Here is a 19,614-nt window from a genome sequence, read left to right as displayed (position 1 = left end):
AGGTTTTTTGTTTAAATAAAATTGTCCTTTGCTTATTTTTATTTTGGATTTTCAAAATCTCATTGACTTTTATATAACACTGTTAATCCTTTGTCAAATATGTGGCAATTAGTTGTGTTTATAACTTTGATGCAGCAAAGTTTTACATTTTTATGTCATCAATGTATCAACCTCGCTTTAATCATTTCAATCTTTGAAATAGAATCAGCCATCCTTCCTCAGACCATGGCTGTAAATTCCCTCCTATCCTTCATTTTCTTAGCTATTCTCATGCATTTATTCTTCTTCCAAATGAAGATTAAAATCATTTGGTCAATTAAAAAAATCATGCTGGAATTTATCTTGGAATTTTGTTAAATTTAAAAATAATTTTGGTAAGAAATTATATTTTTAAAAAGTGGTCTTCTTGTGAAAATAATCATGATATGACTTTTTAACTTTATGAAAAAAATTTATGTCCCTTGGTAAAGTTTGTAGTTTGCTTCAGGTAGGACCTAAGCGTGATGGAGTGAAGTGGGGGGAATGTTCTGGGCAGGGTAACAGCATTTTTGAAGTCCCTGAGGTTAAAAAAAAAAAAGGTTTCGTGACTTCCCTGGTGGTCCAGTGGTTAAGAATCTGCCTTCCAATGCTGGGGTTGGGGGTTTGATCCCTGGTCGGGGAACTAAGATCCCACATGTGGTGGGGGAACTAAACCTGCGTGCCACAACTAGAGAGCCCGTGTGCTGCAACTAGAGAGAAGCCGGAAACAAAGAGCCTGCGCACTGCAACGAAGACCCAGCACAGCCAAAATAAAAGAAAAATTTTTAAAAAGGTTTCTATTGTGTATGGTGGGATGTGAAACATTAATTGTGGTATTGTATACCACCCTCCTCCCCACTCAAGCAGAAAGTTTGTGCTGCCTAAGAAAAGAAATGTGGAGAGGTGGAAAGCAGAAATCACCTGCTAATCTCTGGCTTTTGTTTTTTCAAAAGCCTACTTGATATAACTTAAGATAGCAAACCAGGCACATGTTAGACCTCAGGAAAGTAAGAGACTGAGGTCTTGGTCTCCTTGCTGGCTGTCAGCTGGGGGCTGCCCTTAGCTCCTAGCGACCTTGGGTCTTTGTACAGCTTCAGAACCAGCAACAGAGTGTCAACTCTCTCACACTGCCATCGCTCTGACTCTTCTTCCATCCTTTCACCTTTCAGGGACCATAGCCAGAAAAGGTTATCTGCTTTTAAGGACACGTATAATCGATAGGGCCTACCTGGCTAATCCAGGACACTCTCCCTTTCTCAAGGTCCTTAATACTAATCATGTCTGCAAAATTCCTTTTGCCACTAAGGTAACATATTTACAGGTTCCAGGAATTAGGATATGGACGTCTTGGTGGGGGGAAACATTATTCAGCCTACCACAGTTAAATATTTAACAAATTCGGTGCTCCAAAGAAATAGTTAGACATAGGTGCTTTGGGGTGATAAACTAAATAAATAATAATAATAATGATATTTATTATTATTCACAATAAAAGAGATAGCCTGAGTTTCATATCTAAGAGAAATTGAAACTCCTATGTTCCCTCATTTATAGTTATTGTCAAAAGAGTGAGAACTCTTTCTCCTCCATGACTCTGTACCTTACAGAAACATGGGCATGAGGTGAGGTGGGATGTCTCAGAATCTACTTTATAATTTGTATCAGTCAGGATGTCAGGAGGAAGCAGATGACACACCAGTACTGGCTAATTTGAAGAGAGTTTAATAAAGGGACTATTTATGAAAGCATGGGCAGTACTTAGAATCCCAGGCCTAGTAACAATGGGGAGCTGCTACCACTTTTAGCCTGAAGAGGCAAGGGATGGAAGCAATTACTGGAACTTGGAGAAGACAGGAGAGGGAGAGGGCCACTTGACTAAAGGTACAGTGGCCTTTAGTCGAAGAACACAGCTAACCCACAGCAACCTGGCAGAGGGGAGAGCCAAAAGCAGAAGGAGAGCCTCCCTCTCCTTCTACCCACCAATCTCCTACTGGTGCCTCTCATTGGACAATCCCAAGAAGAAGCTAAAGGCCAAGGAGTCCATTGATTCAGTCTACTTTCTGAGGTACAGAGCAAGCTGGAGAAGAGAGGAGAGTAGATCTGGAGGGGCTGCATAAAGTAAGGGAGAGGCTTATTAAGTTACCATAGTTGAATGCTTTAAAAAAAGGTATCCCTACAGCCATCCTCAGCCATTTTTAACATCAAAACCTCACCTAGTATCTCCCACCTAGGACAAACCCCTGACTACAGGCTTGGACAGGCTGTACTGGTCTCTACCTGGCTGTGACCCCACCCAGACCCTGGCTGCTGAGTGGTCCTCCTCTCCCCGTCGGGATATGGTCTCCACCTCCATAAGATGGCCTTGGGTCAGATGGATAGTGACCCTTGTGGTCTTGTCCACAGCATTACAATTCTGAAACTACACGCCCCTTCAGCCGCGCTTCTTGCTGACTGCTATAGGCGATGTTAACCTTCTTCATGGGCCCTAAGTGCTGTTTCTCTGAGGGCTCCAACAAAGTGCTTAGACGCTGGCCAAGTGGAATGCTCCCCAGACCCCACACGCTATGGCCCCACTGTGTCTGTGGCCTATGGGACCTGGTGGTCTGCCCCCTATACTGAGAGGTTCTCACCGCCGCCCACCCAACACATACACACCAGGTGGTCCGCCCCAGTTCAGAAGGCACTTGAAGGCTCCCACCCCCACCCCACCCCAGGAGCAGCACCCACAACTAGGCATTCTCCACCTCCTTGGCCTGGTCACCCCATCAGAGAGCTCTGTGATTCTGCCCTCTTTAGCCAAGGCCTCATCAGCTTGATCCAGCCACTGAAGGAGGGAAGCGGGGACCTGGAGGGAAGGAAGGAAAAGAAGCCAAAAAGGAAGGGGAGAGGCACCTGTGGGACGGCCAGGTAAAGGACTGAAAGACAATCAAGGCGTTGCCACCACCTGATCAGGCACCGGCAGAATAGTTTAGCCTTCTTGAAACGAAGACCCCTTTCCATCCATTCTTATCACATGAAAAATCCTAACATTAACATTAAGTGTAAAGAAGCAAAGCAAACATTCATCAAAAACTCATCACATTGTAGATAGGGAGCCTTTTTTTTTCTTTTTTTGATTGGTGTGATATAAGGTGTCCTTCCAAAACAGGGGTGCCTCATCCCTTCCCAGTTCACCCATATGATCCTGGTGGGGTCTGCCAGTTACTGTAAATTTCCCACCCTGGCCAGGAGGGGCATATCTCAGGATAGATCAAAACGAGTTTTCTTTCCTTGGTTTTTCCAAATTGGAACAGGAAAGAAAAATTCTTCTTTAGTTACTAAGCATCAGGCTTGCCCTGTAGAAAAAAACCTGTCTTTAGCCAGAAGGGCAAAGCCAAAGTGCAGAGGGAAGCAAACGTGAGAACTGGGAAGAGAAATAACATGAGAGAGCCCAGATGGTCATCCCGGAAGCCAGCCTGACTCCTGCCCCTTCTTCATTTGGTTACCTGAGTTAATCAATCTGCCCCCCTTTGCCTAAGGCAGTTTGATGGATTTCTGCCACTCACAGCCAAGGATCTTGAGTTGGGGTCATAGCATAATAGCTAACTGAATATGCTTTAAAATACGAGCAAGACAATAGTATCTAGAAACTCTGTTAACCTGGGGCGGTCTAACACTGCCCAGCCTTGCCTACCTTCGCTGGGCTAGGCTCAGTGAAGTATGTAGTGATGGCAGTGATGCTGGATGTGATGTTGTAGAGCCAGCTGATGCCAGTGATCACAACATGCAGGATATGCTCTCGGCTGTGGACGTAGTGATAGGCAGTACTAAAAACATGGGCAACTCCCTGTAGAGACAGAAAATTTAAATTGCCTTTTCAATTTAAAACACCAAAATAATTAGTAATGCATCAATTGGATTATCTTTTTAATTGATAATCTACTTCCTACAAATTATTCATCAATTCTCAAAAGGCAGTGTTCCAGATTCTACTATGAAAAAAGGATCAATCACAGTGAAATCAAAAGTAAGGAGAGATCTACCATAAGATCAACCTAACTTACTGTGTTTCCTGACAATCATCCAGTGAAATCTGTGATATGTGCTATCAGAAAATAGTGTCAGAAGAACAAGATAAACTTTGAAATGAGAAAAAAAGGTTTAAAAGCCAAGAACTGATGCCAACCTTGGACAGATGGGTAAGAGCTGCCCTGATCTGATGCAATATTAATGTCTGCATCTTTACAAGGCTACTGTCATCAGATCAGCAAGCAGTACAGGTGTGCTGGGTTCCAAGGCCTGCAACACGCTAGAGTACACCATCGTCTTAGATACGTAAAGAGAGCCTGTTCTACAGAGAAGGGACGGGAAGTCCTTAGAACCCATCTGTGGTCTTCTTGTCAAGAAACTCTAGGAACCAAAAATTCTTCAAAAATATCTGCATTTTATATTAGGACCCAAGGCATCTAAGGGTAACCCAGGAGCCTTTACCTCCAAGGGCTAGAGAGTCAATTTGGAATTCACTTTGACATATTCTCTAATAAGACCATAAATAGTTCACCTACTGATAGCTCCATACTCTTCCATTTTGCTTCTTAATATCTTCACATGATTCTTATTGTTAAAAAAGATGAAACATTATTAAAAAAGATGTCCAGGGAAAATGATTCTACCACTTTCCTCAGTTGTACATCCAGTAAATGAGAGGAGAAAAATTTAAATAATGGTAAATAAACATCAAGAGCATACAGGGGAACACATGATAGCAACTTCCTGATTGCTGCTATGTCCCAGTCCATTGCCTCCATAAAGGTTTTCAATCTTCCTTCACTGAAATTTCTATTCATAAAATTAAATTTAAATGCTTGTAGAAATGGTCCAGTTATTTTATAGTCTTAAAAGTGCCTCTCCTTTTTGAGATCTAACATGAAAACACGAATACTCGAGAAACATTTAGGCTTTTCCTTCATTTTTTATCCTCAAAAATTATAACACTGAAATAAGAACTATAGGAAGGCATATCATATTTAGAACCACTTGTGGAAACAGCAAAGGATTTCAAGGTACCAATATTAATAAAACATTAATATGTCCCTTCTAAAAGTTCATTCCTACTTTTTGGGTTTTAGTTAGTAGTCTAATAGTTGGATTTCAGTTCTATAGCAGAAAATGCTGTTCCTATGATTAATGCAATCAGACACATATTAACAATCTTCCCAGACAGGCTGAGACATAGATGGACAACTGAGGCTGAGTCCTTCCATGTGTAATGGGGAGCCTCTCCAAAGACTGATACAAGTATGATGACACTATCTGTATACATAGCTTCACTTTCATCTTTGTTTTTTAAAAAGTATAGAAGGAAAGACTACCCTACCACAGACCTTGAAGAATTTTTCTGTGCCTTACCTGATAGAATTTGATCTCATGGGGTAGGAAGATGTTTATTTTCTGGGGATCTCTTAAGGTGTCGACAGCCAAGACCCCAAAGATCCTCATATATGCATCCTGAAGAGGCAGAGCCAGGAATGACCCATTTTGATCGTTCTTCTTGCGGGAATGGTTCCAGAAAAAGATGTTCCCATGGTTCTGAACTTGGGGGACGTGTATTGGCTTCCCTTCATCCACTACTGTAAAGCTGAGAAATAGGAATATGAGGATGGGAGAAAGGCAACAGGAGGGGGCTTTAGATTAAACCATGCAGGAAACTAGATCCAACCATTCATAATCATTAGTATTATATGTCAGAGAAGTGGACTCAGATAAAATTACCAGTTAGGAGAGTCTGACTTGAGAGAAAGATTTAAAAAATAAGCTTAATGGTGTGTATATAGAAGAAGAAAGATGTTGCTCAGAAAAAAATGAGGATGGATGAGCCAGATACAGTCAGATAGGGGGACACGATGGAAAGTGCAAGGAATTAATAGCGATTATATTGTTATAATGGTTGCAATATCCAGCTGCATTTGATGTGGGACTCTAAATGTTGTTGGGGAAAGACTGCTACAAAGGAAAATAATATCAATAAAAGTTGACATAGAGTAAAAAAAAAAAGCTTAGATCATAACAGAGAAAACATATATAAAAAGGATGCAGGAGACATAACTTACAGAGTAGGCAGAAATAATTGAACTGAAACTGTGAAGCAGAGTCCTTACATGGAAAATTAATGCCTAAGAGTGAACTCTAGAAACAACCAGGTGAAACCATCCAAGACTGGAAACCCATCACCTCCTGCTCTAGAAAGTTTGGTGATCTGAGGCATTTCTCTCTTGGGCAGCTAACTAGGATTTCAATGCTAGTTTACTTCACAAAAGGAATTATTTTTTTTAGAAGGGTGAAACCAACCTCTTCAAGATATTCTTACCTGATCCCCTTCATGTCCCTGTAGAGCACTTTGTTCAGTACAAATGGAGCATCGTCTAAAGTACAAGCTATGTTCCTCAATAGAACATTCCCTCTATCAGGCAGTAGTAGGTTTTCTTCTAAGAGGGAAATGTGAGCACTGATCTTCTTATTTCCATGGGCTTCAGCATCCTATGGCAAAATGTTTCTCACCATTTATTTGCCAATAGCCAAAGAGCTATTCTCTTAATCATGTCTCCCTTCATTAGCCAGTTTGTGTATCTGAACCCGATAATTTAACTTTCCTGAATAAATGATGCAGATATTACCATTCATAGGCAGTGGGAGAAAAGCTGACACCACAGCTGTTCCTGAAACCTGAGATTTAGTGAGTGGAATAGATATACACTATGTCAATCAGACTAGTTTACTTAAAAAAAAAAAAACCTGCCAGGTCTACTTAAATTTAGAGGTTTAAAACTTGGATCCCTTTGAACCATACTCATGTTGTATGGGCTTCAGTTAAAAGTACTTATTTTAGAGAGCTGGGGCAACAAGATGACTTCATTTCATTCATATTTCTTAACCATCTACTATGATGTGAATATGGGAAAAAATGCTCTCAAGAAATTCTTAACATTGTTTGGCTATGACATTTGATTTACATCATTTCAGGAAAGGATTACTTGTGGATACAGATTGCAGACTTTACTCAACTACTATTTCTAATTAAAATAACTGAGAATTCGCTGTACCTAAAATATTATAACAATATTATATGTTAACACATATATTAAATATGCCCATAAATTGGGGACATGAGAGACACTTTCTCTGATATTTGTCTCCTCTTTCTGTGTACTTGGGTTTGCTCTTTGTGCTTTTCTTTTCCCTTCTGCCTTGATTCCTCCTTTTCTACATAGAAGATCAATAGGCTAACTAACAAAGATGTATTAAGATGTATCTTAGGGTGGGCTTCCCTGGTGGCGCAGTGGTTAAGAATCTGCCTGCCAGCGCAGGGGACATGGGTTCGAGCCCTGGTCTGGGAAGATCCCACCTGCCATTAAGCAACTAAGCCCGTGCGCCACAACTACTGAGCCTGCGCTCTAGAGCCTGTGAGCCACAACTACTGAGCCCGTGTGCCACAACTACTGAAGCCCACACGCCTACAGCCCATGCTCTGCAACAAGAGAAGCCACCGCAATGAGAAGCCCGCGCACTGCAACAGAGTAGCCCCCGTTCACCGCAACTAGAGAAAGCCCGCACACAGCAATGAGACCCAACACAGTCAAAAATAAATAGTTTTTTAAAAAAAGATGTATCTTAGGGTACTGCAGATCTCTGAAGCAAGTTGGAGCAATATCTTTTTTTCTTGATTGTCCTCCTGTTGCTGGTCACATCATTTCCAACTATATTGGAAAATTCAGCCATTCAGGAGATGATTCCCATAATCAAGTGCTGCTATTTAGCTGAGATGAACGACATAGTTTCCCTGGATCAATGGAAGCTGTGATATATGTAGAAGACAGCCATGCTATTTCTGCCTGGAAAGAGCAGCAAGCTGGGAGTGTCTGAGGTAGCAGTAGAGCTGTGGACAGTGGTCCATCCAGGTCATGTATTTTAAGTGACAGGATTCTGTGATAGTCTCAGATTGTTTCTAGGCAGTGCTATGAAATATAGTGTCATGTTGGATTCTACTTTATAATGACTTTATGATTTAAATAGTTCCTTTTAAAACTGACTCCCAAAACATCATGCAAGGGAAATGTAGCTTAAACTGCATGTACATCTCCTCATGGCTATTTTTTTTTTTAACATCTTTCTTGGAGTGTAATTGCTTTACAATGCTGTGTTAGTTTCTGCTGTATAACAAAGTGAATCAGCTATATGTATACATATATCCCCATATCCCTTCCCTCTTGTGTCTCCCTCTTACCCTCCCTATCCCACCCCTCTAGGTGGTCACAAAGCATCGAGTTGATCTCCCTGTGCTATGCAGCTGCTTCCCACTTGCTAGCTATTTTACATTTGGTAGTGTATATATGTCCATGCTACTCTCTTACTTCGTCCCAGCTTACCCTTCCCCCTCCCCATGTCCTCAAGTCCATTCTCTACGTCTGCGTGTTTATTCCTGTCCTGCCCCTAGGTTCATCAGAACCTTTTTTTTTTTTTTTAGATTCTATATATATGTGTTAGCATACGGTATTTGTTTTTCTCTTTCCGACTTACTTCACTCTGTATGACAGACTCTAGGTCCATCCACCTCACTACAAATAACTCAATTTCGTTACTTTTTATGGCTGAGTAATATTCCGTTGCATATATGTGCCACATCTTCTTTAACCATTCATCTGTCGATGGACACTTAGGTTGCTTCCATGTCCTGGCTATTGTAAATAGTGCTGCAATGAACATTCCTCACGGTTTTTGTTTTTTGGGGTTTTTTTTGGCGGTACACGGGCCTCTCACTGTTGTGGCCTCTCCCGCTGTGGAGCACAGGCTCCGGATGCGCAGGCTCAGCGGCCATGGCTCACGGGCCCAGCCGCTCCGTGGCATGTGGGATCTTCCCGGACCGGGGCACAAACCCATGTCCCCTGCATCGGCAGGCAGACTCTCAACCACTGCGCCACCAGGGAAGCCCACGGTTGTTTTTTAATGTCAGTTTATTGTCTGTTCTAGGCTTATCTGACTTTTGGCACAAATGAAATTGGGAATCCCAAGACATAATTTTATTTCTTCTACCTTTCCTCTCTGCTTGCCAACTTGCAATCATTCCAGTTGCAACTTTACTAGGCTTTGGGTCATTGTAAAGTATCGGAGTGAATAAAACATCTATAGCAGCAATTTCTCAAGAGAATTTAGTGTGTTTCCCCTTTGTAACCATTGCACATCACCTATTGTAAGAAAATTTTTCTCTTATATATCATTTTAGAAAACACACCTGGGTGAGGGCCTTAAAGGTCTCTGCGTACACTGGCTCCAGGGATACCCCACTTGTCTCTGCAGCACGTTGGATTTGGTGCAGCCACTTTTGTCTGGCACAATTTCTCAGACTCTCAACATGGCTCCTTTCTAAAGTATTCATCAGAAACTCCACAACGCTTTCCAGAACTTGATCTTCATTGCCCCTGAGTTCAGATACAACCAATTCTATGTATTTCTGAAACTGTTTGGAAGACAACCTCACTTCGTGACCAGGGTGTGGCTTTGGAAATTGGATGTGTAGTTTAGCTAAAAGACATAAATACAAAACCAAGAACTAATCAAAAGTTCATTCATCTGTGGGGGAAATTTTCATTCTCCTCTCTTACAGCAAATTGAAGCCTCTGACAACTGCTTCCCATGGAAAACCAGGCATATCAAAGGCACCTCAAGTCCACTGGAACATCTTACAGTGACTTCCTATACTGAACTCAAGATGACTCTTATGTCATCTGTTATTGTTTTGTTTTAATTCTACCACTCAGCCAGGTGAAACCTTATAACATCATCCTTAGGTCCCTTAAATTCTAGAATCCATTGTGTCCAACTCCTTCATTTTACCCATGTGGACACCTGACTCTATAGAGGTTCAGTAACTTACCCATGGTCATGTGACCATTTAGTGAAAGATCCAGTATTGGAACCCAGCTCTCCTGACCATTGTGTAGTATCTTTTCCTCTGTGGAACATAGTTCTCTGTTATGAAGTTTTCCCATCTTGTAAGTGGAAACCACCTCATTATGCCTTTTGAAGCTTCATTAAGTAAATTGTCTTTGGAGGCAGTCTAAGACAAGTAGTGTAGTATAATGTACAGTTTGTAGAACGCATAGTTAATGAAGAACACATGACAGTTGATAAACTTAGGTACCTTTGAAGATCAACGTATTGGTTACGTTCATCTGATTGCTCTTTCCCTCATGTACTACATACTTCAAGAATTTGAAATCTGTTATGCTAAAGTAATCAGATAAATCCTTAAACCCAGTGAAGAGCAAAATCATTTATACTGGGATCTAAGCAAATGAAGGAGAGAACTTATTACATTAGAATAAGATTTTTAGTAGCTTTTGATTGAGAAGAATCGATCAGAAGAGAAAAATATAATATAGGAGAAGAAAAAGTCATTAAGGAGAATAAGAAGTTAAGTAACTTCAGGGGAAACTTGCAAGCCATTCAGACTTGAGAGGTGAATCAGACCTTGTAGAAGCGGAAAGATAAAACAAGAAGGGAAAATAGGCAGAACTGTGGAGTGGTTTGGATTCTTTTAACCCCAAGAGCATGGGTAGCCAGGTACACAAAAGGAATCTAACTAAGTACAGTTAAGGTCTTGGACAACAATTCAACTCCTGATTGCTCTGACATTTTCTATATTCCCACCAGCAATGCACAAGGGTTCCAATTTCTCCATATCCTTGCAAACACTGTTATTTTCCATTTTAAAAATTATAGTCATACTACATGAGCAACAAAAGCAAAAATAAATTAGTGGGGCTACATCAACTAAAAACCTTCTGCACAGCAAAAGTAGCAACAAAATGAACACCTACAGTATGGGAGAAAATATTTGCAAATCATATATCTGATAAGGGGTTAATATCCAGAGTACATAAGGAACTCATACAACTCAATAGAAACAAAAAATCTGGTGGAAAAATGGGCAGAGGAACTGAATAGATACTTTTCCAAAGAAGACATGCAAATTACCAAAGGTGCATGAAAAGATGCTCAAACATCATTAATCATCGGGGAAATGCAAATCAAAACCACAATGAGATATCACATCACACTTGTTAGAATGACTGTCATCAAAAAGACAAGAGATAACAAGTGTTGGTAAGGATGTGAAGAAAAGGGAACCCTTGTGGACTGTTGGTGGGAATGTAAATTGGTATAGTTACTGTGGAAAACAGTGTGGAGCTTCCTCAAAAAATTAAAAATAGAACTACCAAATGATCCAGGAATCCTACTTCTGGATATATATCTGAAGGAAATAAAATCACTATCTCGAAGGGATATCTGCATCTCATATTCATTGCAGAATTATTCACAATAGCCAAGATATGGAAACAACCTAAGTGTCTGTCAACGAATTAATGGATAAAGAATCATGGTGTGTGTGTGTGTGTGTGTGTGTATGACATATGAATTATATATATATGTATGTATATATGTGAATGACACATATACCATGGAATATTACTGAGCCATGGGAAAGAAGGAAATCCTGTCATTTGCAACAACATGGATGGACCTTGAGGGCATTATGCTAAGAGAAATAAGTCAGACAAACACAAATACTGTATGATCTCACTTATATGTGGAATCTAAAAAAGCCAAACTCACAGAAACAGAGTGTAGAATGGTAGTTGCCAGGGGCTGGGGGTGGGGGAAATGGGGAGATGTTGGTCAAAGTGTACAAGCTTTCATTATAAGAAAAGTTCTGGGATTCTAAATGTACAGCATGGTGATTATAGTTAATATTGCATTGTATACTTGAAAGTTTCTAAGAGAGTAGATCCTAAATGTTCTCATCACAAAAAAAGAAATGGTATTGTGTGAGGTGATGGAAGTATTAACTAAGCTACTGTGGTAATCATTTCACAATATATGTGCATCAAATCAATACATCGTACATCTTAAACTTACACAATGTTACATGTCGATTATATCTCAATAAAGCTCAAAAAAAATTATAGCCACACTAGTAGGTGTGAAGTGGTATCTCATGGTTTTAGACCAACCAGTGTTTTAACTGTATATATGCCATAATACCGGGAAACTTGAAACCAAGTTGTTACCACAACTTAAGAAAATTCTTACATTTTTACCTTTCTTCATAGATTCCTTTTCCATTCCCTCCTTGTATGTATACAAGAGTTCATCAACTTCATTCAGATCCAGGAAGCCTGAGCTATCACAGTCCCACTTCTGAAAGAGGGCATTTAGGAGAAGTCCCCGTCGGACTTGGGAAGCATTTTGTCTAGCCTAGGATACAAACAGGATAACAAAGCACAGAAGATACACCGTATTGTGCTAGCTGGCATCTTAGGCTTATTCCCCCCAAAGTGCAGCACTTTTTATAGAAACAGCTTTGCTTTGGGACTAAGCATAAATATGAATGGTAAAATGAAGCATTTAATTTTTTATTATTTAAAAAAATTTTTAATTAAAAAAATTTTTTAAATGAAGCATTTAATTTTAGTTCTCTAAATATCATTTCTTTGTTTCACCTTAAGCCAAGAAGCAGGCATTCTCTGCATTGAGCTAAAACACATTAATTTAGGAAGGGGACTCACTCCTTGAGAATCTTTGATTCATTCCTTTCCACTCCCTTACTAGTTGTTCAAGAATGTGATAAAACATGGGGTGCTCTGCCTGGCTTCTTGATGGAATATGTTTTGTAGTAAAGGGGGTTGGATGGCAGTGTTCAAACAACAAAAAAATGACTGTGTTCAAAAATTCTTTTTTATATTTAACATTGACCTAACTTGATATTAATTTTATTTACTGTTTAGACTTTTTTACTAGATTATGTCAACTAGACAGTAATTTAATTTTGTTGCTAAAAGAAAGTGAACATATACCATTTGATTAAATGGGGGGAATAGCAGTTGAGGAGGCAAAAGGAATATCAACTCTAGATTAGGTTGAGAAGACTCATAAGACTGATAAGTTTACTGAATATGCCTGGTGAACCTGATTTATGTGTTTCGTATAAGAGTACATAAGTTGTTTATATCAGCTAATGTGTTTGCATTTATCACCTAAGTAAGTAGTAATTTCTTAAGAAATATGTACTACCTTGGTGCACATGAATAAAAATATATATTCAAGCCACAACTGTACCCCTATGTATGTGCATTTGCAAATGCACTCACACAGCAGACAGTGCGCGCGCGCACACACACACACACACACACACACACACACACACAAACACACATCTTTGTATATACACATTTCTGTTCCTCGGAATCTGCTCTTCCAGCTTCAGAGGAGCAAAAACACAGCTGTAAAATAAACCATCACCTGCCATCAGAAATCATGTTCTTACTAGGAGAATGAGTTCTCTGGAGTGTGATCTTAGAATATTTGACATTCAAATGAAGTATTTAATGGCCATGCTGGTTGAACTAAAGGGATAGGTTTGGTTGTAAGTTATTTAAGAAGAGCTAGACTAGGAGCAACTGAGATTGATAGATTTATTTATAATAGTGACCTCACCTGTTTTACTGATAAATAATATTACTCACCTCTTCTAAGCCACTCCTTTTCTCTTCTTTTGTTTCAACAAAGCCCTTCTTTAAAAAGGAGGTGAGGGCTTCGCTGACACTCAAGGGGGCATCTTCACCAACAAATGTCTCCAGGAGTTGCACAAACTGGAGCAGATTGAAGGAAACTCCATTGAAGGCACTCCTACCTTTTATTTCCTTGTAAGACTGAATATTTCTGATCATCGAGTGTAGGTCTATCAAGGAAGAAACATACATCAAACAGTGAAGTGAACAATTTTATCAAAGTTCTGGAAAATATACAAGTACTTATTGTAATGGACATCTGCTCCTTTTTTTCCTGTCAGGAATTCATGCTCCCTTCATGAGTTCAGCACCCTCCTTTTTTGATTTAGGAAAACATCTCTCCCCCATTGTCAGTTTAGATGTATCAGGTAGTTCTGAGCTTCCTCCATCCTTGCTTCAAGGATGGCCATGTGATATAGGTCCGGCCAATGATTCACATAGGACAGCAATGGAATCCACTATAGGCCAATGAGAATTAGCCCCAGAACTCTTGGGGCAACTACTGGGGGAGAATCACTCTTCTTATATTCTGATTCCTGAACAAAACTTGAAAAAAGCAAAACTTGAATTTGCCACATACTGGCAACCATTTACATAGCATTCACATTGTATTTATAACTATTTACATAGTGTTTACATTGTATTAGGTATTAAACGTAATCTAGAGATGATTTAAAGTAGGATGTAGGCTTAGAGATGCTCTCATGGACATCTTTGCCACAATACAGTGAAAACTAAAACTGAAAGTTACACAGAGAAGAACAGGGCTGAGAGGCAAAGAGACACTGTCCTGCTGCTATTATTGAGCTCTTGGATTCAGCTGTGCCTGAAGCCAGCTGCAGTCTGGACTCACTAGTTAAATAAGTCTGTAAATACCACCACTACCACCTCTCCCCCAAAGAGTCTTGACTAATATATTTATCTTGAAGCTCAATGTTATAATATGAAGCATATTTCATGAAAAAGCCCAGTGATTTATGTTTGATTTATTAACTAATTCAATCGTTCATGCCCTTATGCTTCCCATATGAGATTTGATGTGACTTAAAAAGGATCACCCATGCAACTGTTAAAATGGTAAAGCAAAACTGAGATAAAGAAGTAAGACCAGGGGAAGAGGAACATGAATTAGCAGGCAACAAGAGCTTAATCAATGCCATGTAATTCCATGAAATATTTGGAGGATAGAAATTTGTTATTTGATCCATGCTTAAATGAGAAAAAAATTACAGATAGGTGGAAAATATCTTGATCTTATAAGTTCTACTACTTGTTAATGAAAGGTAAAATGATAAAATAGTACTTGTTGGGATAATTGTTGTTAAAGACATGGTTTACTGAGAGCTAACATCTACTCTTTATTGTCTCTGTTGAGTAGATCTTCCTTTGTAAGTCTTCAAAAACAAGATAGATCCTCACCTGCCTCGCATATTTGGATGTGGAACTACCAGGGAGAGGAATAGCTGGAATGATTTCTATTTTTCTAATATCTAACATCTGATTCCCTTTGTATACCTTGATGATAGCTTCAAAGTGGTTTCAGGGCCATTTAACAGTAAAAAGAAAAAAAAAATTGGATACGGCCCTCTGTAGCCGCAGGTTCTGCATCTGTGGATTCAACTGTGGATCAAAAATATTCAGAAAAAAAATTTCCAGAAAGTTCCAAAAAAGCAAAACTTGAATTTGCCACATACTGGCAACCATTTACATAGCATTCACATTGTATTTATAACTATTTACATAGTGTTTACATTGTATTAGGTATTAAACGTAATCTAGAGATGATTTAAAGTATATGGGACGATGTGCACTGGTTATATGCAAATACTATTCCATTTTACATAAGGGACTTGAGCATCCCTGAATATTGGTATTCATGGGGGGAGCTCTGGGGGGTGGTTTCCATGGAAAAAACCCCTGCAGGTACTGAGGGACAACTGTATTAATGCATATGTGTTAAAGAGCATTCATCAATAGCACTGCATGTACACTACCACCGAAAACAGTCATCTTGAATATGTTTAGATCCATCAGCTCAGGGACACAATAATGCAAGTATCACTCTGCCATTGTGCCTTGGCTAAGTCCAGTCCTTATCATCGTGTACCACAGTAAATTAAGTTCATCAATTAGAGTGCCATCTATTCTTCCTGGTTTTGTTGTTAACATGTACCTGTGAACCTGGAGTTACCATAGATTAAGTTTGCCTGTTCCTCCTCTTCACATTTGGCATACTTCGTGTTCCAGTTACAAGTCAAAAGTTCACCTATAAAATACACGTTCCATAATATAGCCAGCGTAACTTCACTTTCATAATGGTTTTGCTCTAGAGTATGAATGAAAGGAGGATTAAATGAGAAGTTACCTGACCATGATTTTCCTTCTATTTTTTGGGACTTGGGTTCACAGGATTTGTCTCTCTGAACTTCCTTTTTTTCAGTTTCTAAAAGGTACAAAATAAAATGCCTATGAGTTGGACATTATATATTCTATTATATATTCTAAAGTTAATAAATGAGAGAAATGCCTTGCATATAGAACACAAAAACTTTCTTTCAGGTCCTTTCCTATATATGCTGTATCATAATGGTATCACTTAATAACTTTAGTTGTTGGGAGCAGCTCTGTGACAAAGGCTATTTGTTGTACCCAAATTTTGCCATGCAAATTAAGGGCTATATTTCCTAGCCTCCCTGGCAGCTAGGTGTCACTATATGCCTAAATTCCGACCAATGAGTTGTGACGGGAAATGATGTAATACCTATCCTTTCTCCTCACCTGGTGGTCAGAATGTGGACATGGTGGTGAGCTATCTTGGACCATGCGGTTGGAGGAGACACAAGACAGAAAGAGCTTGAGCCTCTGCTGATTTCATGGGGCTGAGCTGTCATATAAATTTTGACTTTTACATGAGAAACAAAGAAACTCCTGTCTTGTTTAGACATTGTTATTTTGTTTTGCTTTTGTTTGGTTTTTTAGACACTGTTATTTTAGATCACTGTTACAGATAGTCAAAATTAAGTCCTCACTAATAATACATCTGACTGAATAGAAACTTCACTAACTTTTTAAGCTGTATCCCTACTATGCAGGGAGAGCCAGAAATTAGCAGTCTTATTTCATGGAGAAATAAATATAATGCTGAAAAAAATGAAAGATTTAAAATTAGTTAATGTTAGTGTAGAATCTAGAACATAGGTTACCCATCTCTTAGGAGTTTTAAATAATAATTTTCTTTGGGACTGTAGAACTTTAGAATTAAAAAATTATGCCTAACTGAGGTCTTAAGTGGCATTGAGATTGGTTCTCTAAAAGATTAGAATTCTTCAACAAAAAGGGCATAAATTGGCATAGGCAATTCAGAGGAAAAGTCTTCTTCAGAATAAATATTTGAAATGTGGGGTGCTTTCAGTCTTAAATATGACCTCCAAAAACTCTTATATACAACTGAAAAAAGTGAGATACTTTTAAAATTTTAAATAAAAGAAATTTATTTCTTTTATTCTGATATCAGACACCACAGTTAAAATAAAAGGGCTTCTACTGCCTTTTCAGAGGTCCAATGAAAATTTCTACATGTAACATTACCAGATTTCTTCCTTACAAATGGGCTTCTAGTGTTAAAGCAATTCTAGGTAAATTGATAATAGAGACTTTCTGGTTTGCAGGTAATTGATTACTCAAGGTCTAGACTCATGTTGAGTAGCAAAATATATCTGAAGATTGCATGACCTTATATGTCAGGAAGAGATCCTAATTGAAATGAATATTTCCTGAAAGGACTTTAAAAACCACTCTACAAAGCAAGGAGCTAATGTAGAAGAACTATATTAATACCTGAAAGATGACCTTTTCTGCTTGATACTGAAATTTTCTCTTGCAGTTCAGGACTCATGAATAGTTGCTCTTCATAGATTTGCCCCTGAGTCCTTTCTTCCTGTGGAAGGATTTCAGTGTACTCAAAGGAAATAGCCTCCCTAGATTTTTCACTTTCTCTTAAGATACTACCTTTTCTTGATTGTGAAGTTGAGTCTATGTCCTCTTGTTTTTCTGGAATTGTCTTTATGGGTGGCTGTTGTTCTGCAGTTGACCCTCTGAGTGGTCCTTGTTCTACTACTGACTCTCTGTGTGCTCCTTGTTCTGCAACTGACCCTCTGTGTGGTCCCTGTTCTAATACTGACTCTCTATGTGGTCCCTGTTCCTCAGGTGACCCTCTGTGTGATCCTTGTCCTGTTGTTGACTCTTCATGCTGTCCTTGTGCTGTTACTGATTCTCTGTAAAGTCCTTGCTCTGCAGCTGGTTCAGTGTGGATTCCTGGTGGTTCTCCTTGTTCTGTTATTGACTCAATATGTGGTCTTTGTTCTATTATTAACTCTCTACTTGATCCTTGTTCTGGAGTTGACCCTGTGTAGGTTCCTCGTTTTGCTACTGATTCTTTGTTCAGTTCTTGCTCTCCAGTTGACTCTTTGTCTTGTTCTTTGGTTGAAATTCTGTTTGGTTCTTGGTGTGCAGTTGTCCCTCTCTGCTGTTCTGGTGGGCTTTGTGGTAGTGTTGATTTTCTATGTTTATCATGTTTATGTTGATCTTCTGGATTTGCTAATAATTTACTCTGGCTTTTGCTAGCATGTTTTGTATGTTTGCTAGCATGTAATGTATTCATCTCTAAGAGTACTTTGTCAAAGTCTTCATAAATGTGCTTCTGATTATCCATGTCTCCCCAGAACTCAGGCAAGTCTATCTCTCCAAATTCAACAAATGGCCCTAACACAGAAAACAAAACATTTACCTAAACAATTGATCTTATAGTGTAGAATCAGAGCTAGTAAATTAATGTAAAAAAGCAATGGGCTGTGATGACCTAGATGGGTGGGATGGGAGGGGTGTGAGGGAGGACCAATAGGGAGGGAATATATGTATACGTATAGCTGATTCCCTTCATTACACAGCAGAAGCTAATACAACATTGTAAAGCAATTATACTCCAATTAAAAAAAAATCTATACGGGAAAAGAAACTGAAAAAGAATGGATTTATGTATATGTATAACTGAATCACTTTGCTGTACACCTGAAACTAACACAACATTGTAAATCAACTATACTCTATTATAAAATAAAAATTACAAAAAAGCAATCAGCACAGTGACTGTAATATAGACCTATTGCTTTAAATAAATATCAGTTACCTTTCCCAGCAACCCAATAAAAAACAAAAAGGTATCTAAAGGAACATAAAAGATGCTCACTACTGTAAATTAGAAATAATCCCTTCCTAAAAGGTATGGTTTTGGAAATGAACATGATTCTTCTTTTGCTACTAGGAGAGTTGCTTAGACTTCCAAGGCAAATAGAATTTATCCTCTACTCTTAGTCCTCCCACAGTAAGCATAGCATAGGGCTGAGGAAAGCGACAAATGTCTTTCACCTCATATACCTTTTCAGTATCTGCAATACCAAAATAAGAGCAAAGTTCTATGATAATCTTTCACTGAGCTATATTTTTCCAATATTCATTTTCTCTCCCTTCCCTCTTCCCTCTCTTTCTTCTTCATTCCTCAATTCTTTTTCTCCACAACTTATGTGGACACCTGGTTCAGAATTCTAGGGAAAGATTGGATAGCACTCATGAGAATCCCACTGTTAAACAACAAAACAACCCTGATATCCAGGACTACAGAAAATGGGACTCATGCCACAAGATTGTACCCCTTCCTCCCAAAACAGTTAGTATTTAAGTTCTAAAACTGTGATTCCCACAATTTTCAGGATACTCTATGTACATTATCCATAGATTTTTAAGTATCCAAGTAATAAATTTTCACACAAGTAAAATATTCACTTACTTTGGAAAACTCATCCATTCAAAGACCTTCTCTTTAAAAAATAAAAATATAAATCACAATCCTTTTGTTTTGGGAGTAATATAAAAAAGATATTTTACTGTATAAGTACAGTAGAGGTGTACAAGTAAAAGTGCTTGAGAGAGAGAGGTG

General features: G+C 38.9%; 1 protein-coding gene across 1 annotated transcript in view; it reads right to left on the bottom strand.

Annotated features, from left to right (window-relative positions):
• The window catches only part of EFCAB5 (EF-hand calcium binding domain 5), a 114,550-nt gene that overhangs the window by 18,200 nt on the left and 76,736 nt on the right, over positions 1-19,614 (bottom strand). Inside the window, exons 11-19 of the mRNA XM_033423317.2 lie at positions 17,460-18,383; positions 15,988-16,065; positions 15,796-15,888; positions 13,578-13,792; positions 12,153-12,309; positions 9,284-9,573; positions 6,365-6,534; positions 5,407-5,635; positions 3,692-3,844 (exon numbers count right to left, since the gene is read on the bottom strand). Coding sequence (XP_033279208.1) covers positions 3,692-3,844; positions 5,407-5,635; positions 6,365-6,534; positions 9,284-9,573; positions 12,153-12,309; positions 13,578-13,792; positions 15,796-15,888; positions 15,988-16,065; positions 17,460-18,383 — 2,309 coding nt within the window. The remainder of the gene's footprint in view (positions 1-3,691; positions 3,845-5,406; positions 5,636-6,364; positions 6,535-9,283; positions 9,574-12,152; positions 12,310-13,577; positions 13,793-15,795; positions 15,889-15,987; positions 16,066-17,459; positions 18,384-19,614) is intronic.

The sequence above is a fragment of the Orcinus orca genome, chromosome 19, assembly GCF_937001465.1.
Source record: "Orcinus orca chromosome 19, mOrcOrc1.1, whole genome shotgun sequence".
Classification (NCBI taxonomy): Eukaryota; Metazoa; Chordata; class Mammalia; order Artiodactyla; family Delphinidae; genus Orcinus; species Orcinus orca.
Note: the sequence above shows the minus strand (reverse complement) of the source record. Positions and strands in the feature narration are given on the sequence as shown.